This window comes from Siphateles boraxobius, unplaced genomic scaffold, assembly GCF_051911475.1.
Source record: "Siphateles boraxobius isolate OS27281-9 unplaced genomic scaffold, OSU_SipBor_1 8, whole genome shotgun sequence".
Lineage (NCBI taxonomy): Eukaryota > Metazoa > Chordata > Actinopteri > Cypriniformes > Leuciscidae > Siphateles > Siphateles boraxobius.
The window spans coordinates 36,871,689-36,896,514 of record NW_027509208.1 but is presented as its reverse complement, the minus strand read 5'-3'; the positions used below and the strand labels follow the sequence as shown (position 1 = coordinate 36,896,514).

The following is a 24,826-nucleotide window of genomic DNA, read 5'->3' as shown; positions in this document are numbered from 1 at the left end:
GAGAACCAGAACGAACTGTTGTATACATCTTTATACATAAATTTCATGATTCATGAGATACTTTTGTTTTTGTCCCCACTTAAGGTCCAACTGTAGAAAAGAAAATTGTCCACACAAGACATCATCTCAACTGACCGCACTTGAACTTTTAACTTTCCTTCAAGAATTTTAGTGTCCTTCACACACAGCCTAACATTTCACTACAATCTACAGACACTCATCCATGACAAAGAACTCCTGAAAACGACGCAATGGTTCATTTTTCACCAAAACAGTCTGAAAGGTACTAAAGTAAATCTATTCTCGCTTCACTCTGGGACACTCTTAGCTCAAATAACAGCCTGCTGTTGTTACAAAAATACCCACAATGCACAAGGAAAAGCCATTCTTCAAACATTTGTTATGTCCTTGTCTCGAAGGTAACTAGTTCAATAATTGGTTATTCAAAAAGGCTTTGTTCCAGAAACTGCACATTCAATCTTGAAGGAACAGTAGCACTTGAAATACATTTTTTTTTATAAATTCATCCCAGCCTCTGTCCAAAAGACTTGACATGTCTACAATATACTCAGTACCGCTGCTAGCCATTTTGGTGCCCTAAGCAAAACTCCTGTATGAATTTTTTTTTTTTGTGCCAGTTTAACTTTAACTTTTTAACGTGCAATCCAACTGACCACCGAGACGACGGTGACACCATCGTTACTTTCTCTAGAGCAATTAAATATTATTGTTCTGCCTGTTTTGTTATATGCATCCCAAAAAATGCCTAATAATATTTCTATACTGAAATAATATCGGCATTATAATTATTATGAATATGATAAATTTTTCGTGTGTGTGTGTGTTTAAGCATTAAGTAACCCGGGCTTAAGTAAAATTTAAAATTTACATAAATATACAATAAGTGTTAAGTTCTGACATGGCTGTCTGTAACAGTGGGGTAAATAAGTATTCAACTTGTAAACATTTATTAAACACAGTTCCAGTGATGCAGCAATTCACATGAAATCTTCACCAGACGTTGGAATTAACACAGAAAAATAAATCATAATATTACAATCCATAAAAAAAGTGATGTGTAATAAAGTGAAATGACTGGGAAAAAAGTATTGAACACACTAATTAAATTTGTATTTCATACTTGCAAGACGCTTCCTGTATGAACAAATGAATAGCTCACAGTGCTCAGGATTTTGGTCTATTCTTTAAACATCGAATATTCCAGGGGCCGTCTTCCACAAATGCTCTATTGTGTTTAAATCAGGCGATTGACTGGGCCATTCCAACAACTTTATTTTCTTCATCTGGAACTAATTCAGAGTCTCCTGTGCACTCGTTTTGATCGTTGTCCTGCTGGAAGGTCCACTCGCGTCTCATCCTCATCATCCTGCTGGATGGTAACAGATTCATTCCAAGAATTGGTCCCACTTTATATTAAGTGGCTTTTAGTACTATGTACTTACATCGAAAAATAAGAACAATGTTGTGTTGATGTTGTATAATAAAACACTCGTGCTGCTATTGAGGTGTGATATGGGTAAGGTTAGGGACAGGTGTGGTGGTCTGGGTAGGTTTAAGGGTGGGTTAAGGTGTAAGGGAAGAGTCAACAGTGTAATTACAAATGTAGTTACATAAATTAATTACAGCTGTAATTACATGCAGGAATTTTCAAAATATAAGTACAATGTAAAAACATGTATGTACAAAATAAGTCCATTGTATAAAATTTTTAATTTCAATGTTAGTATATAGTAGTTAAAGCCACTTAATATAAAGTGGGACCCAAGAATTTCCGGGTACATGGCTCCATACATCTGCCCGGAAACAGCCCCACACCATGAATCTTCCACCTCCAAACTTCACTGTTTGTATGGTATTTTTAGGGTCATATGCAGAGGCATTTTTCCTCCAAACACGGTGTGTGGTATTATTACAAAACAGTTCGATTTTTGTCTCGTCTGACCAGACTACATTCTCCCAGTAATTCAGACTCAAACGAGTAATGGAGCCTTGGTGAGCATGCATGGAGGGAGGCCATGGTGGTGGAGTGCACTGCCTGTTGTTTTCTCTGTGACAACTGTACCTGCTGCCTCCAAATCTTTTTGGAGCTCTTTTTGAGTGGTCCTTAGCTCTTGGGCTACTCTTCTGACTTTCCTGATCAGAAATCTTGTGAGGAGTTTCTGTGCGTGGCGTTGATGGCGGATTGATGATCCTTCCGCTTGCTGATAATGGCCGCAATGGTGCTTACAGGAACATTTAGGAGTTAGGAAATCTGGAGTTGTGAAACAAGTGCCGTTATGATGTAGCGCAACAATCTTGTTGCGAAGATCTTGGGAGAGCTGTTTGCCTCTACCCATCCTGAGATGTGTGTATACTTGCATTCAGAGGTGGGTAAGCCTTTTTCTAACCTATCAACATGCAGCAGCTGATTCTAATTGGCACAGGTAGGAGGTAGAACTACTTTTTTGTTTTGTTTTTCTTGGTGTGTCCAATACTTTTTTCCTATGTCTGTCATTACACTTTATTAAATATAACTGTTTTTTATGAATTGTAATTTTATGTTGTTAATTCCAATGTCTGATCAAAATTTCATGTGAATTGCTTAAATACATAACAATAGTATTTATTAATTCACAGCCCAATATTTTCAACAATTATGTCTCTTAAATGCATTGTCAAAACATTAAAATAATGGGCATATTGTATTTAGCACAGGCAAAATAAATACTAATTAACCTTAATATCCACATATTTTATGTCTAACAATATGCATACATATATTAATAAAATGTATTTTAACAGTTAGCCTAGGGGCATTATATTAACATTAACCTCCTCACATACTGTAACATTTCACAAGTCCTCAAGAGGATAAAAATGGATCTGGATCTTCACTCAACTATTTCAAAACAGTTTATAATAGAGTATGACAAAAATCATGTAGTGTAATCGCTGTCATCGTCCTCTTGCCACACTCTCTTTGGTAGTAGCCATTTCTAGCCGATTTTTGTTAAAGGTGCTGTTAGTCATTTTTTTACTGTACTAAAGCATAAAAATAGCATAATATGGTTGCATATATTTAGGAAACATGCTAAGTTCACATAATTGTTTCTCTGAAAATCAATGCTACTGACCATTATTCTGCTCTGAAATATGCATTCTGTGTCAGAACAACACTCCAATATTTTGAATTTGGACATCGGGTATTTCAACTGCAAGCTGTCAATATTACATACTGCACCTTTAAGAAGAACAAGAGTGTCGTAATGGTTCTTGCGCGCTCAAGTACTCGACAGCGCTAACTAGTGGTTGAAGAAGTCAACTACCAGACTAGTCTATGCAAGCTCTAGTATTTGTATCTAAAAACATCATGAAATGTAATTTGAATTTGTGTTCAAGATATATACGTACAAAGGCATTTACATATATGCCAATCAGAGCATGTGAACTCGCTCATTCCGCTCATCGCCGCTCGCTCGACCCAGAATGCACTTTGGTTATTTGCTAGTTTGAGACAGTCTGTAAAGTAGCTAAGCAAGAGTGGAACAATAGGCCATGTAGTTCAAATACTGTTTTAGAGAAGCTGCAAGCCTTATACATAAATGCACAGTAAAAATCAAAGTTGTGCAGAGAGTCAGCAGATTCATATTGGAATTTAAAGCGGCACATTAGCAGAAAGCACAAGCATGTGCTACGCAAACAGTGCAGCAAAAGGTGAGCTACACATATAAGGCCTACGATAATAAATTTGATAAATAGGTAAGGTGTTGTACCCCGCCAGAGCATGTGAGCGAAGCGGAGCGGTGTGACGCTCAGCTCAATATTCCGCTCTATGCGCGTGCGCTCCACTCAGTCGCTCGCGTCCCAAGCGAACGCTCCACTGATGAATCGCTCACGCTCACCGATAAAACAAATCCCGCTCAGACATAAAATGTCTCTGTAGGCTACTTGCTTTCTGTTTGTACTTTGTAATGAATATCTGGAATAAATGTATCATTTACAGTAGCTAGGATTGTAAATAGAAGTTATTTCGGGGTGATTCTGAATAAAAGTCTGTTCTTTTTATTCATTTAAATGCATTAAATTAACTTAATTAAAAAACATGTCTAGCCCTTAGGCAAACTTGCATATTAAATGCAATAACTGAAAAGGTATATTTGATTTTCGTTATTTTATTTCCGTGAACATAACTGCAGTTGCATAACAGGCATATTAAAGCGCACGCACGCACACACAAACAAGATGCATGTTATGAATAAGGCTCGCAACTTCCTTAAAACAATATTTGAACTCCATAAACCAACCCACTATTGCTTTAGCTAATTCACCTATTCTCGAGCTACCAAATCACAACAGGGCATTCTGAGTAGAGCGAGCGGCGCTGAGCGGACGGAGCGAGCGGAGCGGAATCTTCAGAAAGGCGCTCTCCGCTCAGAAGGAAGTATTACCGCTCCGCTCACATGCTTTGTACCCCGCTCATGACATGCAGACAAAATATATCATGGCCATTTACCACAAATTAAGATTTACTTCCCATGAATTAAGAATTGGTTCTCTCATTTAGGCTAAATCATGGCCACGAATTAAATTTGTTTTCGTTTTAGTAAATCATGGCCACGTTGTTGAAGTAATTAATTCTCTCGTTTTATTAAAACAAGGGAATGAATTATTACAATGTGGCCATGCACGATTTACTAAACCAGTTAGGATAATTAATTATTATATATGTAATTGTGTGTTCGTTTTAATTAAAATGAGGAAACTAAGTGCTTTTTATGGTCATGATAATCCAGGTGTGTTTTGTGGAGTTCTTTATGCATTTCATCTCGTTTTTATTTATTTTTGATTTGCCTGTTTTGCAAACAGCACTTATGTTCATGGAAATAAAATAGCGAAAATATAATATCCTTTTTCAGTCATTGCATTTTATAGGCAAGTTGGCTAAAGAGCGCGCATAGTGTAATATTGCTTCACTCATATGCTCTGATGCCAGTATACTCCTAAAAGTTCACAAAAAAAATCTTTCTCTTTAGGGAAATGTTAGCCTGCAAAAAAATCTTCATAGATATAATAAACTTTGTTTTTAATAACATGAAATACTTCTCAAAAATTAAAGTATAGTTTCAAAACTAAGTGAATTATTTGGATGAATTCCGGGTATGAACATGGGAGCTTGAAATGATCATTCTAGGCCCCTGAATACTGAAGTCTTTTACTTTGAGACACCCCATCTCCATAATTAAGTCAATTAGTGCTCATATTAGGGAAAGGAACTAAACTCTAAAGGAGAGCACAGACACTCTTCCATGCGCAATCTGGGGCCAGCAAGATTTCCCTGGACAAAGTGGGGAGCCCCAACGCAATATCAGTTATGTATTATTCAGGCCATAGGCTGCAACACAAATCAAAAGAAGAGTTGCTTAAACTAAATGTTGTCTTAGTACTGGGTTCGGTTTTTTGTTGAGCTCATTAAATTGCTTATCTAAATGAATTAGCCAGTGCATGAGAGAAATGGCAACAGTATACTTAACTCTAAATGATACAAAAGTTATTTGCCCAGAAACCGCAGTAGATCTGCACGATGAAGCCTCAGCTGATTTTAAATAGCACAAATGATCGTATCAACGACTCAAAAGGCGTCAACAAAAGTTATTTGTTATTTAACGGTTTTGGCAAGTTGCCTAGTTAGATCAATATCATCCTGACAGATTAATACAATTTCATAATTCATCAGATGACTCCCTGACATAGCTCGGCAATTTTCGATTTTCAGCTTTAAATTGCTCATCTACTAAAGATTAAAAGGGAAATTTGCAAGAACACAATCTTGGGTTTTAATGCATTCTTGGAAATGACCAGACAGACGTTTGATTAAAGGAGTCAAACAAAATGGATGCTACATATCACAAACATGAATTCCTGTCTTAGATATCACTATATATCCAGATAATAGAGTCTGCTGAAGTACTGACATATTTGATCGATTTTTACTACATAAACAGAAAGCAACATGGACAGATCATTGAATCTTTGCAAAGTTTTCAGTGTCATGATACAGAGTCTGTGTGTGGCAAAAGAAAAACAGATAGGGCAACTTTCCTTCAAGATTCAAATGTTTGATTACTGTATGGTGAAAAGGCCACAGCTGTGGAATGCGAGTTCACACAGAATGCAATTTAGGCAGATAACTGATATAAACACAGAACTCAATAACAGTAACTATTCAGCACTCGTTCAAACTAGTTTGGTAATATCTAATAAACAATTATTATATGCTAAAAAAATCTTAATGAATTGCATTTCTGATCCTTGTTATTACTCTAAAATACTTAGACAGTATTTGGGACAGCAGCTGCACAAATTGCACACAAATACCAAATTAATCATAATTATAATTAAATCAAAAGTTACAAGCAGCCATGTAACAATTTTTATCAGTTTATTAGAGAGAAAAAGTTAAAAGGTTTGGGTAGGGATGTTCGATTCCAGGATTTTCAGAGTCGACTCCGACTCTCACCATAGGAGTGGATGGGATCGACTCTTCGACTCCATTTACTCTACATCGCTACAGGGTCAGGAATAATACATGACTGCAGTCGTTATTTACACACTAAATATCATTTTTTTACCTGACAAAGCCTCAAATTCCCCAAAAAACACATGTTGTTACCTAACTGTTGCCAACACCTAATTTTACAGAAGTAGAAGTCACAAGAAACAGACATGGTTGAATATTATGTAAGATTTAAATAAGCGAGAAATAAGGTAAAGTATTCTTTAATGAACTTACCTCATTATAACGGTCGGGTGATGACGGCGCTAAACGCACATGATTATCTCTTGTTTAGATGGGGAAAAAAAGCTGCTTGAACAGGAGAGTTAAATATAATAATAATGTACACTTATTGATGTATTTATTCCTGATGTGAGTTTTTAATGATTTATAATCAAATTAGTTTAACATGAAAATTTGTTTATTTTTATTTTAAATTTGTTTTAGTGCACTCAACTGCCTTGCACTACATGGGGATTAGAGAATCAGTGAACAATTTCAGACAAAGCAACAGAGCCGACAACAAGAGTCGGTTTCTGTGCTGGAGTCGACCCAGACTCCAGGACTATTCAGAGTCGAGGAATCCACACTTTTTGAGTCGTCTCCCCATCACTAGGTGTTGGGTGCTTCCAAAAACAGAGAAATTCAGCCAAATGATCCATTTCAACAGTTTATAATTTAAGGGGCAACAAATTACTGATACACAATTTTAATAAGTTTTTAGTGTATTATTAAACTACAACAATTGCTTTGAAATTCTTTATACTTCCCCTGTTGAAAAATAACACACATTTGTAGGATCTCAAGAGTACTTAAAACTTCCATCCAGACTTCTTCCGAAGTTTAACTTGATAAAACTTCTGCACAAATCCTTGTGCAACCAATGAAATGCAAATGTTCTTTCATTCAATACAGCAAACACGATTTGTGCACAAGACATGACAGTTTAATATAAAACGCCATTTCACATTTATCCCCAGCAATGATTTTCTACGAGGGAAGTTAAACGCAGCCTTGGGCACAAATTAGTTGCTTGCCATTTAGCAAACACTGCAAAGCGACTTCCAGCACACTAATTGCAGAGGGCCAGTCCCACTGGAGCAATCTGGGGTTAAGTGCTTTACTCGCGGGCACCGTTATTCCACAGTGACTACAAGAGTCCAGTTACTACTGCAGTCCCACTGTAGACTCAATCTGCAACCTTTGTGTTGGTTTACTAGAGACTTGACCATTAGGATTCAAGCTCCTCTATGAGCATAATGCCAGGGTTTCTTTATTCAGTATGATTAAACAACACTTCTCCATAAGTGAATCTATGGGTTTTATCATGGTTAAAAAAAAAAATTACTCTGCCTCTCTCGTGGCTTATTATTTTAAATATTATAGGTATTAATATAAGTAGTAATAAGCATTATTAATGCACTATGTAATGGAATAGATCATGTAAAAAACATCAGTGCTCATTTCTTAACCAGAGTGCATTATTTATTTTCATAAATAAATATCTGAAAACAAACGGGAGAGCGAGACGTTTGCACTAAAAACCATTGCGGTATTATTTTTACATCTGCTCTGAGTCTGAACTTTAAAAATGACTCCCTGCCAGTATCAAATGTTCAGTGTGTTCAACAGTGAAGCTTCTACAATTCTCACTGAACCGTTGCCAAGCTAAAAAGACCACTTCTTTTTCAAAACCATCTGTTTGAATAGACACCAAAGTCCAGATTGTGCAGTTCAGGGTATGGTTGAAAAAGGAAAATAAAACAAGACAGAAAAGAAAGACAGAAAAACAAGACAGAAAAAAGATGTCTTGCTTTTGAACACTACATACTGTCATGACAAGTACAAGACTTAGGCTTTGACAAAGTTCCAAGTGAGGGCAAAATTCTGACTAGGACACAAAGTCACCTGACAAGATAAAACACATACTTTCACGTTCTCCAGCTCAGGAGAGCATCTGGTGGACTGCGGTTCCCCTTCCTGAATGTGGTGTGGATTTCTGAACACTGTTAGTCTGTATAAAACGTGTTTTCCATATGTTTGAACTTTACCAAAATTCACCTCCATATAAACTGAGAAAACACTTCCAATATCTTACGATGTTCAAAGACTATCCAACATGGACAGGTTGTCTTGCATCTTTCTCGTTACAAAAAAACTATTCAAGAAGTAAAAGACCCAGAATAATTTAAATGTGATGCGTTATGTATGGTGAATTATTGGCTCCAGAAACCATTTCTAAAAAAATATTTAAGAATATTTAAATTGTTGCATATACTGTTTGTGTGTGTATGTATATAAATATATATATATATATATATATATACACACACACACACACACACATACATACAGACATTTTTTCATATTGTTGGATTTATGCAGTTAATGGTAACAGTAATTCTAATATTACTAATAATATTAATAGTACTATATAACTAATATTAATACATTTTGGTGTTTACTAAAAAAACTTGGTCCAATTGATGTTCAAAGTGAAATCTGGGTCCTGAAGCAAAACCGGTTGAAAGTCACTGATTTAGAGCATGGGCAACGGTTCACAACCTTCGGCATCAGATAACAGTGAGGATAAGCAAGAAAAGCGAGCAGCTCTGGACGGCCTCAGGGATTAAATATCCCTTCTGCCATCCCATAAAAGACCTTGATAATAGAACTGCTTAGTTTTGCCGTCTCCATGAGTTTGTGCTGGGCGGCTGACTCATCAACGCAACAAAAGCGAACCACAGCGTAAACACGTCGCTCTTTGTTCGTGTCTGTGATCTTCATTGTTGGTACAAGACTGCTGAGGCTTCTGAATCCGATGGTTAATTTGTCATCTCTCCTGTCATATTGCTTTGGGTACTAACATTTAAGCATTTAACATTTACAAATTCCATTTTTTTAAATATAGGACATCTAGTTTCACAAGAGCACACAGTATTACCACAAGGTGTTATCTCGCAAAGTCTGTCAAGAACATGAACAGGCCATATTTCATTAAAGCACATCTCGTTTAAGATTTGGATCCTGCACTTATCTGCCATATCGGCTTATCATGTCCTTCATAATTTTCCGTATGTGTTTTCAACATCAAAGTATACCGATATAAACAACATTATCCCATCCCAGGGGGGAAGCTCTGAGTTTGACATTTACGCTCTGGACGGGCACCGAACCGAAAGATCCGTACCTAAGATTTTCTGTATGAATACGTGTACCATTACACCCCTAATATATATAAATTGTTTGATTCAGTTCACAAAACCAGAGTAAATGACATGTTCCAAATCAGATGATTTAGTTGACAATTGGGAATATGTATACAGGTCCTTCTCAAAAAATTAGCATATTGTGATAAAGTTCATTATTTTCCATAATGTAATGATAACAATTAAACTTTCATATATTTTAGATTCATTGCACACCAACTGAAATATTTCAGGTCTTTTATTTTTTTTAATACTGATGATTTTGGCATACAGCTCATGAAAACCCAAAATTCCTATCTCAAAAAATTAGCATATCACGAAAAGGGTCTCTAAACGAGCTATTAACCTAATCATCTGAATCAACTAATTAACTCTAAACACCTGCAAAAGATTCCTGAGGCTTTTAAAAACTCCCAGCCTGTTTCATTACTCAAAACCGCAATCATGGGTAAGACTGCCAACCTGACTGCTGTCCAGAAGGCCATCATTGACACCCTCAAGCAAGAGGGTAAGACACAGAAAGAAATTTCTGAACAAATAGGCTGTTCCCAGAGTGCTGTATCAAAGTACCTCAGTGGGAAGTCTGTGGGAAGGAAAAAGTGTGGCAAAAAACGCTGCACAACGAGAAGAGGTGACCGGACCCTGAGGAAGATTGTGGAGAAGGACCGATTCCAGACCTTGGGGGACCTGCGGAAGCAGTGGACTGAGTCTGGAGTAGAAACATCCAGAGCCACCGTGCACAGGCGTGTGCAGGAAATGGGCTACAGGTGCCGCATTCCCCAGGTCAAGCCACTTTTGAATCAGAAACCGCGGCAGAAGCGCCTGACCTGGGCTACAGAGAAGCAGCACTGGACTGTTGCTCAGTGGTCCAAAGTACTTTTTTCGGATGAAAGCAAATTTTGCATGTCATTCGGAAATCAAGGTGCCAGAGTCTGGAGGAAGACTGGGGAGAAGGAAATGCCAAAATGCCTGAAGTCCAGTGTCAAGTACCCGCAGTCAGTGATGGTCTGGGGTGCCATGTCAGCTGCTGGTGTTGGTCCACTGTGTTTTATCAAGGGCAGGGTCAATGCAGCTAGCTATCAGGAGATTTTGGAGCACTACATGCTTCCATCTGCTGAAAAGCTTTATGGAGAAGATTTCATTTTTCAGCACGACCTGGCACCTGCTCACAGTGCCAAAACCACTGGTAAATAGAATAGAATAGAATATACTTTATTGTCCCCTAGGGGAAATTTGTCATGGACTCAAGAGTGCGTAGTGCATAGTAGTAGCTGCCCTTACAGACAATTAAATACAAATAACAGCTAAAGACATACACATAGACTACAAAAACACACATGACACATCCAAGAAAAAATTAAACAAACAAAAATAAATAAACAAATTACAACAAGAAGAACACCAAGTTATTGCACACTTCCCAGGCCTCAAGGTACAAGTCTATTTAAAATTTTGATAGAGGTAGGTATGAAAGAGTGTTTAAAATGGTTCAATTTATTTTTGGGGATTCCGTACCTTCTGCCAGAAGGCAAGAGCTCATAATCCGCATGAAGGATGTGGGACGGGTCCAACAGTACTCTCCGCGGCTGCCTGAGTACAGACTGCTCATAGATGGACTGAAGGGAGAGCTTTTCAGTCCTCCCCATCACCTTCATAGCAGTCTGTACCAGTCGCTGTAACTTTGATTTAGACTGTGTGGAGAGATTGCCGAACCACGCCGTCATCCCATACCTGATGACACTCTCCATCACTGCCTGATATAATAAATACATAATGTTCTGGCTGACACCAAACACCCTCAGTCTGCGTAAAAATGGTTTACTGGTTTACTTCTCAACTGGTTTACTGACCATGGTATTACTGTGCTCAATTGGCCTGCCAACTCTCCTGACCTGAACCCCATAGAGAATCTGTGGGATATTGTGAAGAGAAAGTTGAGAGACGCAAGACCCAACACTCTGGGTGAGCTTAAGGCCGCTATCGAAGCATCCTGGGCCTCCATAACACCTCAGCAGTGCCACAGGCTGATTGCCTCCATGTCACGCCGCATTGAAGCAGTCATTTCTGCAAAAGGATTCCCGACCAAGTATTGAGTGCATAACTGAACATAATTATTTGAAGGTTGACTTTTTTTGTATTAAAAACACTTCTTTTATTGGTCGGATGAAATATGCTAATTTTTTGAGATAGGAATTTTGGGTTTTCATGAGCTGTATGCCAAAATCATCAGTATTAAAACAATAAAAGACCTGAAATATTTCAGTTGGTGTGCAATGATTCTAAAATATATGAAAGTTTAATTTTTATCATTACATTATGGAAAATAATGAACTTTATCACAATATGCTAATTTTTTGAGAAGGACCTGTATATATAGTCATATATAAGAACCCAACTATAATAAGAATAGTCATTGAGAATAATGAAATTTAGAAGAAAAAAAAAATACAATACAGTACTCTATACAGAATATACTTTTTCTTTTCTTTTGACATGAGGTGAAATATGACTCGGACATGACTTCATGAAACCTGGAATATGCTGACTTCAATATAGTATCTTTTCACAAATACCCAGAAGCCCCAATCATCATATAGACCTGTCCTGAACATGTAGAAGATTTGAAGTGGACACAATGTTAAACAGGCATTTTGTTGCAGCCACTTCACTCTGATTCAAGGACAAAGAGACAAAACTTTGTCAAAATCAATTAGCAAGCATTAGTTTGAGGAGTCAGAATTTAAAGAACAACTTAAAGCACCAAAAAAAGAAGATCCTTGGATCAATTTTCTTTCCAGATTAAATTGTCAACTGAGCCCAAAATCAGTAAATGCAATTAAGCCGGATAAAAGGAGAAGAAAAAAACTCTACTAATGGCTTTTTTTGACAACATCAAAGATAAAACTAATCACTTGGGGGATAAGGCTAATTTAAGGATTCCTTTCCTCAAATGAGTATTTGTTGTTGGGCGAAGCAGATGGAAGGTAGATGAAATGCTTAACAACCTCTTAGGAGCTGAAAAATTGAGCTCACTCACCTCGTGTTCACGAGCAAGAAATATAACACAGGCAGACAGAAGCGCGCCCATCTCATCCTGAGGTGTTTATTGCACCTAACAGCCAGCTTCTCATCTCTCAAAGATGCAATCATTCTATGTGTTTCTTTCCCCTTGTGCTGTTATACTGTACGGTTCTAGACAGAGACTGTAAGATAATCAGAGAGACATATGACATCTTGTGGCAAGGTGAGGAAGCGCAGGACACAAATTAGGACAGAGAATTCTTAAACCAGTGCACTACTTTAAATGTGTATAACAAGAGAAATGTTTTGAAAATTTAGGCTAAGTAAAATGTTTTTTAAAATATAGTAAAACAAACAAAAGAAAGAAATGTTACAATTTAAAATAACGGTTTTCTATTTATTATTTAAGTAAAATATAATTTATTCCTGTGATGGCAAAGCTGCATTTTCAGCATCATCACTCCAGTCTTCAGTGTCACATGATCCTACAGAAATCATTCTAATATGAGGATTTGCTGCTAAAGTAACATTTCTTATTATTATCAATGTTGGAAACTGTGGCATTTTCTTTTCAGGTTTCTTTGGTAAATGAAAAGTTCAAAAGAACATTCATTTGAAATGAATGCAGAATAAAATTATTAATTTACTTTAAAAAGTATACCGACCTCAAACATGTGAACGGTACTCACTTGACAATCATTTCTAATAAACTAAACCCAAACTCAAACAATTAAATCACAATATTGTGATTCGCATCGCGATCCAGAAATCTATAATAGCATCAAGTCTGTGTTGATTCCTGAATAAAAGATTATCACTAAAAACACAAACTAAAAATAAACAACCCATGACTGATCCTTTTCTTTCTGTTGCAAGCTGATACTAGTCAAAATGTCCAATCAGATCCACAATATCTGAGATAGTTGCTAATTAATCTCCCAAAGTGCATGTGGAAGCATCCCACGACTGCCATCCGACGACTTATCTGCAATTTAATGAGTCCACACTGGCAAAGCTGCACGAACGAACTTGCTTATCGCGCCAGGGGTGGTAATGGCGGCTCACAGCAATTCACGCCAATTACAGCACAATCTGGCAACATGGCCGCATGATAGGTTTAAACAAGCCACTCCTCCACAAAAAACCTTTTTGAGTCACAGCTAAAAGCCTTTCTGAAGCAGAGATGTGAGATGAATGTGATAAAACACGTTCCCAGCTGCTGCACAGATCCACCAGCGCGCCTCGGCCCAGAGTAGGTGCCGATAGTACTTTCTGACCCTCACGGCTCATGAGCAATCCCCAGCATCCCTCTCCATCTGCCAAGCCGCCACAGAAGAGGACAAGCCTGGCTGGTGCTACCGAGGCGGTGAGGGAGTGCAACCAGAGGGCAATGCTCTGATGCTGGGAAAAGTTCTACTCTGGGGGATCCTGCAGCGTTACGGTCGCGACACCTGCATAAATCCTGGCCGATACACTCTCGTGCATATCAACAGCAGAGGAACTACAGGACAGCAGTGATACATGTGTTTGCGCATTGTCTGAAAACACTAGGAGATGGATTATTCTCTTAGCCTGTTTTCGTCAAACACAACACTGGTCAAATATATACCGTATATATAAAGAAGAATTGGTGCTTGCTCATGCAAAAGTTGGCACTATGATGCTGAAGGCGGCAGAGTTCCCACAGTTTCTGAGTTCTGACCAATGCATTTCTATTATTTTCAGGACTTTTTCAAACATTTCATAGATGGCACTCACAAAGAATAGTTTCTAGTCTAAGAAATTGTTTCTAACTGTGAAGAAAAAAGTATGTAGACTACAGAAATTACATTTACTTTTGTTAAGTTTCAATGAATTTCTTTCCTGAAAAACAAACTTTCGAAGGTTTTCAATGACCATGGGAATCATGTTGTGTGTTATGAGAGATTGTTTACAAAGTCAAATGATTTTTTTTAGTAATCTAAATCCATCACTTGAGAAAGTAATAGCTAAACATTGATTAGACAGAAAAAAGCTTTTGTGCTGCGTTTCTTGAACAGCGTTTCAGACAGATGCCAAAACTGTTAAATTAACTAATAAAAGCCATAGTGGAAACAAACAAGCTGCATTAAGGCAATAACATCTATTTGACATTGAAGCACAAAAACAATTGGAGAGAGATTGGCTTTCATTCAGGTATGCAAATGTTTTGGTTTTTTTGGCTTAGAACTCACAAAAAGTAGTCATATCTGTAAGCAAATTCATTAGAAGTTTGATAAAACAATGAGACAACAACAGAGGAATCTCTGTAACCATTCAATTAGGGGTGGATGGATTGACATTGTAAAAGGAATTTTATAGCACACTAGCTATATCTTATTATATAGATATTTTGCAGGAAATTCAGTTAATAAATTAATATTTAATAAAATATAGTATAATTTAATATATTTTTATTTATTTATTAATCAATTAATTAAATTACCCTCACAATACTGAATTGGTAACCATGTCAAGAGTAAATTTTTAGTAAATTTTCTCAGTTAAATAACAAATATTCAAACTATTTCACCTTTATTAAAATGATCTTTTAGTTTCATCAAACAAGTTTAAAAAAATAAATAAAAAAACATTTCCCCTCACAATACTGTATTGATTATCTCAAAACCTTTTTTTATTTAAATTGTCCACATTTTAAAGTATTTTGGCAAATTAGAATTAGTATTTTAAAGTATTGTACCATATTTCAGAGGATGGGGCTTGATTTTACTTCTCCCCTTCAAATTTGATTTCATGTCAAGAATTTTTTTTATTATAAATCTTTTTTTTATTTTTACATATATTAAAACAATCTTATCTTTTGGTTTGAATCCATTAAACTCCATAAAGAAATACATATACTGAGATGAAATAAGAACATTTAATACGCAAAGTATTATTTAAATGGTATGGCACAACCTCAATCAGCTAACATTTCTTCGGTCGTATAGTATACCACGTCATACCATCCAGCTCTACTTTCAACCATCTTTTATAACAACCGTTTTAAGTGACATGGGGCTACAGGCACATACAGACTTCTACTAGGGGCACAGTGACCCCTTATTCACCTTCTGATTGAGGTTAAAGACAACCAGCGGTTGTACCCGTCGCACAATCACACCGTCCCTTGTGAAAACTCCTTTCACAGGTTGAGCTGTTAGCAGAAGTGTCGGACCACGCAAGGCTCGTTTCAGCACGCCGAGCCAAAGTACAGCTTGTTCGATCGCCTGGAAATAGTCTAGCCTAAGAGCTGCCACAGAGAGCAGAGACCTTGACAATCTCTGTTGTTGGCGGTTGTGTTCTGCATGTACTCACTGCTGCAGTGCTTGTCCACTCCATCACACTGAGAACTGCTTAATCCCGCCTCCTCTCCCACAGGCTTCCTGGTTGCCACGGTTCTTGGAGTGATTGGCGGCTCTGGTGTAGTCTGAAAGGCTGGAAGAGCCAAAAACACAAGTTAAACACAAGAAAGATGTAAAAGCTAATCTGCATGTTTTCTTCTTCCTTGTAATTTATATACTGTGAAGAAGTTTTTACTGTGTTGTAATTTTCTAGCGAGATTGCAAACAATGAGATTTATTGCGAAAAGCAATTTTTCGAACAGTACTTGTGAAAAATATTGAAAAACAATATAAAAGCCCATTATTTATAATATTTAAAGTGTCGCAAAATGTGTCCTTGATAATATAAATGGGTCTTTATACATAAAAATATATGGCTGCCTTCACAGGAGGTTTTAGAAAGATGGTCCTTCGCAAAGTGATAAAAATCATGCAAGGAATCAATTTGCACCTGCCGAAAGCTAAAATGAAAACAAAGAAAAAAACGTCATACATACATTGAAGGAGCCATTTAAATTGGGATTCTAGAGACCAGAAAATCAAAAAGACTTGGTAGTGGGCTTTATCACACTGTGGACACCCCATTAAATCATTTTTGTGTCTTTTAGACTGTTTGTTAGCTTCAGGGGTAATCTATTTGCTAGTATTCAAAAGCACAATAGATTGATAATGCCCCGCCTCCTAATACCACCTACATCTAATTGACAATAGTAGTAAATCATGTTAATAGCTTTAAAAGGAAATGAAAGGTTTCTACCATTATATAAAAAAAAGACAAGCCTGATCCCAATTTCCTGTTTTTAAAGGAAATACATCAACATAGGAAAGAAAACTGCCCTTGTCAAGCAATTTCAAGGTGGTTTTTAATTCAAATGCAGCTCAACTTAAAACTTGAACACCACAGTACCGATACCCATAACTTCTCCACTGCACCATATAAAATATTCAACAGCACTTCTCAAGAGCAGGTCATTTTTTACCCCGCCGTAATCGTTCAACACTGAACCGGTGCAAAATGAAAAGGAACCGAGGGGCGGCTCAGAGGGGGGTCGTGTGAGACTTTCGTTACAGCAGACACAAAATGAACAAATCACAGGAACCTGAGCTAAATCATTCTGAGAGAAAACCCCCTGGTGATTAAAGGGTGGTGGGGGAGCTCGTGGCCAAAACTCTCGCAACATCCTTTAATGCGAACTACAGAAATCTTTTTTTCCTGGAAATGTTGCCTTTTTTCTTTAAAATGAACAGCGCAACATTATGTGCCTTTAAGGATTAAACCCCTAGCACAAATGTTAGTGCTGATGGGTGTTAAACAAGGTGCAGGCGTGCATGCTAAAATCTAGGGCTGAAACACAATTTGCATATTATTCTAAGTGATACCCTGTAACCGCAAGTCTCTTAAGGACTGATATATTAATTATTCAAATACATTTAGTAATTTGTTTATTTATTTGCATACATAAGCCATGTAGAAATAAATAATAAATATTTATTTACAGTATATACATACTTATGAACAAACAATACATACTATATTTATTTACAAATGTATATTTATTTATATACATACAAAACTACCTAGAAAGGAAATAAAAAGAAAAGAAAATGAAATAAATAAATAAACAAATGCATTAAATAAAAACAAAAGCAAGCAAATATTTTCTACATGGCTTATTACAGACCTAAAATACAAGTGTAAACGTTCAGCTATAGGTGAAGACAAACAAACTAGTCTACATCATCGCATTTAACAAAAACTTTGGTTACATATTTGGTGCTATATACAGCACTAAATGGATAAGGAATATGTGTTAAATATAAAACTTTTGTGACTAAATATCTTTACTGTCACTTTTGATATAAGGAAAAAATAAAAAGTAGTTTTCATTCTAAATCAGCCTAAACTGGTCTAAACCAATAGCAATGTTAACCAATGTTAACGAGTGCATGTGTTTTAGGCAAGAGGATTGATTTGGGACAGTTTTCTGATTGTTGATTCACAAAGTGTGAACTGAAAGTCTAGCTCAAAGAAAGTGTTGCGTCACCTCTCTTCTTGCGGGACTCCTTGATCTCCTCGCACATGCGGTCGAATTCAGGGTCCAGTTCAGAGGCGATCATGGCGTGTGCAGTATCCTTCAGACTGCAGGCCCTGTGGCGGATGATTTTATCTGTATGCAAGCACAATGGAAGACGGTAAGGTCAATGAAAAATTCATTTGGGTGGATGAAGAAAGAGCAATGTTCTTGAAGACTGACCGCAAGATTTCTGGGTTTTAAAACAGCACAATTAGTTGAATAAATAACCAAGACTACAAATACAACGACTGCAATTAGATAATCGTGAAGAAAAAAAGACAATTACAACACAACAGAACACAAGCTCACCCATTATAATCAACAAGGTGTAGACACAGTTTAAATAAGCAGCATAATTTATTCCAAATTTGAATAACAGTAGTTTTTAATGTAAATTCCATGACTGCATTGTCAAGGGAACTAATTATAATTATTTTTATCCAGCAACCTGCTGGGTATGGACAAACTATTAAATAAATATCAAAGTATATCCTTTTATACATCTGAAGGGGCAATGCTGCAATTATTTTCTAAAAGAGTTGATGAATTCTGACAACATGAACAGCCATATACATTGCCAATGTCATGTTGGGAAACGTTTAACTTTAAGCAAATGAAAACTGCAGTAACCACCAATAGGAGCTATTAGATATAGCAAAGATATTAACAAATATAATGCATATGAATGGTAAGATGGTGATGGCTTATTACAGGCCTAAAATATAAGTCAAAATGTGCTATAGGTGGTGACAACGAACTAGCCTACATTAACGCATTCATCAAAAAAATCGGTTACATACAGTATATATAGATTTTAATCAGAATAGCACCATATTTAAAGCGATAGTTCACCCAAAAAAAGAAAATGCTGTCATCATTTACTCATGTTATTCCAAACCTGTATGAGTTTCTTTCTTCAGCTGAACACAAAAGAATACATTTTAAAGAATGTTGGTAACTATACAGTTTTTGGTCCCCATTGACTTCCATAGTATTTTTTTCTATAATGGAAGTCAATGGGTGCCGTCAACTGTCTGGTTACCAACATTCTTTAAAATATGTTCAGCTGTGTTCAGCTGAAGAAAGAAACTCATACAGGTTTGGAATAGCATCAGGGTCATCACGAACAACGTAAATTTTTAGGTGAACTATCCCTTTCATTTTTAACAGAAAAAAGAAAAAGAAAAAAGAACAAGAGGCTGCGAGGGATAGAAGTACAGCGTGTTCAATGGAGTGTTTAACAACGTACTGATTGTGAAGCTGACAAAACGTCATTTTGAAAGTTGTGAGAAAATTCCATGATCTAGTGCTTGCCATTGTACGTCCATCCCTCACAGCCTCATTTCATTTGCGTTAAATTCAATTTGGCGTCTAACCTAACTATTGTCTATCCTGATACTGTTGCCGTGTTTCAAACGACTCATTCACTGTTCCCTACAAAGTGAAATCCACATAGTCCACAACACAGGGAATGAAACAAAACTAGATTTCTTCCGTTCTGAATCAACAAAAGTGGTTTAAACTGTGAGCACCAATTGCAGCAAAACATTTTCAGTTAACGCCCTTTGACATGCAGCAAAGCTACTCCAATCACTTTATTTTGACCACCTGACTGAAATGGTTTTAATCACAGATATCACAACTATCTCAGTGTTCTACATTTTTTCCAGACACAAAGATTTAACAAACATAAAAAAGAATAAACAAAGATTTTTGGAAACAACAAGAACAAGAAAAAAACCTCAGAGGCATATCAAATCAAAATAAATAAATAAAAACTGGCGATGTAATCAGGCAACGGCTCTCTGTAGTCGACTGAGATTCAGCCGAGAACCTCAAGCATCAGCTTTTTTTATTAGAAAATCTGAAAAATACTTCTGAGGCAGGAGCGCTCCACGGGCAGTCAATCAAAGCATCGCTGTTTACAAAAACACACTGGTGTGAGAACAGGGATTACTGTGTTTTCTCAAAGTTCTCAGAGCAACCATTTGCATTCTACCCTCTTTCCTCTCTCTCTATCGTTAAATCAAGCAGCTTTTAAACATGTAGGGAGGAAAAGTGTGTGTGTGAGAAAAGAGCACGCTACTGGGTAGTCCTCATTACTCCAGGACAGGCTGGAGGTCAGGATCTGGCAAAGTTTGCCTCTTAATTGGAAGATGGGCCTAATTAAGCCATCTAGAGCGAGTGAGAGGAAACTCTTTACTCCAGTCAAGGATATAAAGGCAGGCTGAGAGGAAGAGATTGTAAACACACTTATTTTGACTTACAAAGCACTGTTCCAAAAAATTCAGACTGCTAGTGCCAAAATTGACAAACAAACAAATGGAGCTGAGAGAAATTAAATCAGCAATGCTCCATCCAGCTCCTGGAGATCTGCCTTCCCACAGAATTTAGGCTATGCTTGGAATAGAATACAAATGTACTACTTACTGAGTACTGCATTTTATCAACAATAAAAAATAAATAAAAACAAGAAAATGTTAAATACCGGTACAACAGATTCATGAATAACATTTTAAACAGTACTAGGGTACACTGTATTAATCTTACATGTAAAATTGATTAATTAAAGGTGTGAAACTATTTTTAACTTGACACACCATTTTAAAAACACACAGCTAACTGTTGTAGTGGCAATGCTGTAAAACTGGATATTCCAAAACATGTTTTCAAGGGGGAAAATTATATATATATATATATATATATATATATATATATATATATATATATATATATATATATATATATATATATATATATATACACACACACACACATACTGCATATGTCTACATATATGTGTGTATACATAAATACACAAAAGACATTTAATATACATACACTTGCATTCACAAATGTTTTACTACATTCTCAAAAATACATACTTCGACATCCCCAGCTAAGCACATCATTTCAGTATGATCTATGTGAACTGGGATGCAGTGTTTAAGTTTAAGCAGTTGGTTTAGAACAGGGCTGGAAGGAAACTCAGCAGCGAGGCTGATGTCCAGGGGCAGGATTGGGCAGCTCGGAATTAAATCATTTGAATTAGAAGAACCTTAAAACTTGCATACCAAGATGTGATTTTGAAACTTCAGCTGGGGTATGATTTCAAAGCGCACATTTTCTAGGAATATGACTTTCAAACAACCACTGCAAGACTCGCTTTAATAAAGGGAGGGTACCGTACTCTATTTGGATCTGCACTGTAATTCGAAGAACAGAATTGATGCACAACAACAAAAAAACAACACTGAATGAACAAAAATAAAACCTATATAGCGAAAGAACAATTTTAAGTGAAATCTTCATGCTTCACTTTTGAGAGTAATGCTTAACAAATGGAATTTTGACAGCTCCTAAATCCCATATTCCCCTGCTCTAAATGGACCAGAAGCCTCTTTCAGTTTCCTTATTAATGTAGCTAATTGCGTTTTGTCTCGTTCCTTCAGTGGCTCCTCTGTGGACGACGCTGCATTTAAACAAATGACCCACGTTCTTCCAGCAAATGGGCTACTATGATTTATTCATAGGCACCGGCTGCATTTAGCCAACAACCTTCAGTGACTGACCAATTAATCCAGACGTTTGGGAGTTAAGTCCTGACAAAGAAATCTTAAGTGTTGCGCAGAAGTAGCCAGCTAGCAGACTTCCAACAACAGAACAGAAATCAAAGCATAATATACGGCCATCTTACCTCACTTCGCTTAAAAACAATGATGTGGTAATCACTTGACAGTTTGGACAGGTTTTTAATATGAACACGTTGCTCTTTTCTTAAATAAAGCATGCCTTTCACATCAGAAGGGCTCCTTGCCACATCAAATGGGTTTGCGAATGATGTTTGGAATGCTATATGGTCTTAATCAGTATTTCAGGTACTGTGTTTCCATGGCTCAATTCATTCTGGTTTAGTTTATATTCACTGTACTATGTAAATATCACACATCCATTAACATCAATAAATATCTGACATGATTTTCTGAACTACAAAGTGTCCCAACTGACCGACTGCATGGCCAGAGAATAGCAAGAAGTCCATTAAAGCGATGAATGGGTTTTATGGAGACTCATTATTGTGCCATTTTTACTCTGCGAAGAGATCAGTGACAATGATTTCCTGTGTCTTTTGAATGAAGGGGGTCAATGGGTTAATATCTAGCTGCATTTCCTGTCCTTAAATTCTCATATCTTTTAGTGAGGAACCAAGTCTGACTGATTAATCATTGATTTAATGTCCTTTACACTTCAAGTACGGCAATCGCTGCTGCTGATTGGTTTCACTGTTTTCAAAGCTCTAAATGGGCTTTATGCCAGAATAAACAGGGAAACAGGTCTCATCGCATCCGCTTGTTGGAAAAAGTTATAACTGCAGTATAAACTTACGGAATCTATGGAATTTTAAGGTAATCAGAAAACCTAGCTAGTTATTTTTGGTGTTATTCAATTTTAATATCCGAATGTTACTGAGATGAAACATTATAAAAACTTTTAGATATCAATCAGTATATGCAATAGACAACATTTATGCTCATTTTTGGTAGATTCTTTAAAGGTTTCTTGATTAAACAGGGCTCCAGACTAACTTTTCCACTGGTTGCACTGGTGCTACCAACTTTCTCAGTTGGTCGCACCAGCATATGATTTGATCGCACCTTTTTTTTTTTTTTTGCTACATGCCATGGGATTTATCAATGCATGCTGATGAATAGTGGTTTTAATGGACCAAGGCTAGCAAAGGCTTTCTGGGTTGCAGCAGAAATACCTGTAATATATTAATTATCATTGCCAAATTTCAAGATTTTCATGGATTTCGGACAGTAATTTTAATCTGTAATTTTAAGCATTTTACATTTGAATTATATACAATCTATCTATTTACATTTGAATCATATTCTATCTATCTATCTATGTATCTCTCTCTATCTATCTATCTATCTGTCTATTATCATCTTTCTATCTTTTAAAAATCATTAAACATTCAAATGTATGCATTACATTTTAAAAGATTAGAGTATTATAATAAACTGATACAGATTTTTCGTTATCAAAGTTTATAGTTGTAACAAAAAGCAGAAATCTCACACTCCTTACCTTCTGCATTTTATAATAATTTCCTTTTCCTCTTTCGAGCGATCATGAGAGTAATCGCTCGACAGAGGAAAATATAACCGCTGAAAAGACATAGGAGGAAGGGGCTCTGTGTTTCGTGAGACATGCCTTAATTCGTGAATTCGTAATTGGCGCGTTTCACCATCAGTGTGCAATGCGCGTGACGTCTACGTTCGTCAATAAATAAACTGCACGTGTCTTGCGCAAGAATATTGTAGACGGAACTTCTCTCCGTTAATGTCTATGGCGAGTCACGCAGGCACTGGGCTACTCCGCAGCCGAGACGACCCCGGGATAAAATAGTCCGAATATAAACACTTATTATAGGCGTACCGTAGTGATTCAGAATAAGTCAAAAACACGGTTTGGAAAATGGATTCATGATGTAGCCTACTCGTTCATTTTGAACATAAGTTACGGACTGCAGCAGCTGATACAACGGCGTTCTGTTGCTCAAGCGTCCACTCGCACAAATGCGACCACATAACATTTTAACTCGCACATTCTCAAAAAATGGTCGCAGTATGGAACCCTGTTAAAACAGCTCTATATATAACAAAGCACATGCAAAAGACCTGAAACAGAATAGAAGCAACCTGTTTTGCAGAATACAGAAGTATATTGAACACAACCCATATTAAGTACTAGGGGTGTGCACAAGTAATCGACTTGTTCTGCACCAAATAGTCAACTAGTAAAAACACTACTTGAATGTCAAAAATTTATTTTCCTCTATGCATATACTGTATAATTCATGATACATTTTATGCATGCATCATATTTTTATATTTGCCATTATCTGTATTACTGAAGTTACTTTAAGATACAAGGTAAGATAACATGACATAACCAGCATATTCTGCTAAACTCTGCACCAACTCTCCTTAAAAATGAATGACTTTCTGTTGCTGCATATTGCTGGCAGTGTGAACACCCTATAAAACTTGATGTTCTAATATTTATCCAGTTGCTCTATATTATATATTTACCTCCTGGGTCTTTGTCTGGATTGTACTCTAACGCGTTGCTGCAAATGAGGTCAACATCCACTAGGAAATCATTGGCGACCGTGTACTTGTGAGTGTCGATCTTCATCATGATGGCGGACAGGTCCATAGGTTGTGTGATAACCTCGAGGTAGTCTGACACCTAAAACAGAGACACTTATAAAAACACTATCAAAAATTATATAAATGTTTTTTGGTAAAAACTATTTTTTATATATATATATAATATAATATAATATATATACACACACACACACACACACACACACACACACACATATATATATATATGTATACACATTCATATACATATATATACACATATTCATATACATATATATATATATACACACATATACACATATATATATATATATCATGCCATATATATATACACACACACACATTATATATATATATATTTATATATACACACACACATACACATATATATATATATATATATATATATATATATATACACATA

General features: G+C 36.5%; 1 protein-coding gene across 2 annotated transcripts in view; it reads right to left on the bottom strand.

Annotated features, from left to right (window-relative positions):
- Window positions 1-24,826, bottom strand: part of atad2b (ATPase family AAA domain containing 2B) — a 91,702-nt gene that overhangs the window by 32,710 nt on the left and 34,166 nt on the right. For both annotated transcript variants that reach the window (XM_077219872.1, XM_077219871.1), the window contains exons 22-24: window positions 24,322-24,481; window positions 18,191-18,313; window positions 16,120-16,239 (exon numbers count right to left, since the gene is read on the bottom strand). In XM_077219872.1, coding sequence (XP_077075987.1) covers window positions 16,120-16,239; window positions 18,191-18,313; window positions 24,322-24,481 — 403 coding nt within the window. The remainder of the gene's footprint in view (window positions 1-16,119; window positions 16,240-18,190; window positions 18,314-24,321; window positions 24,482-24,826) is intronic.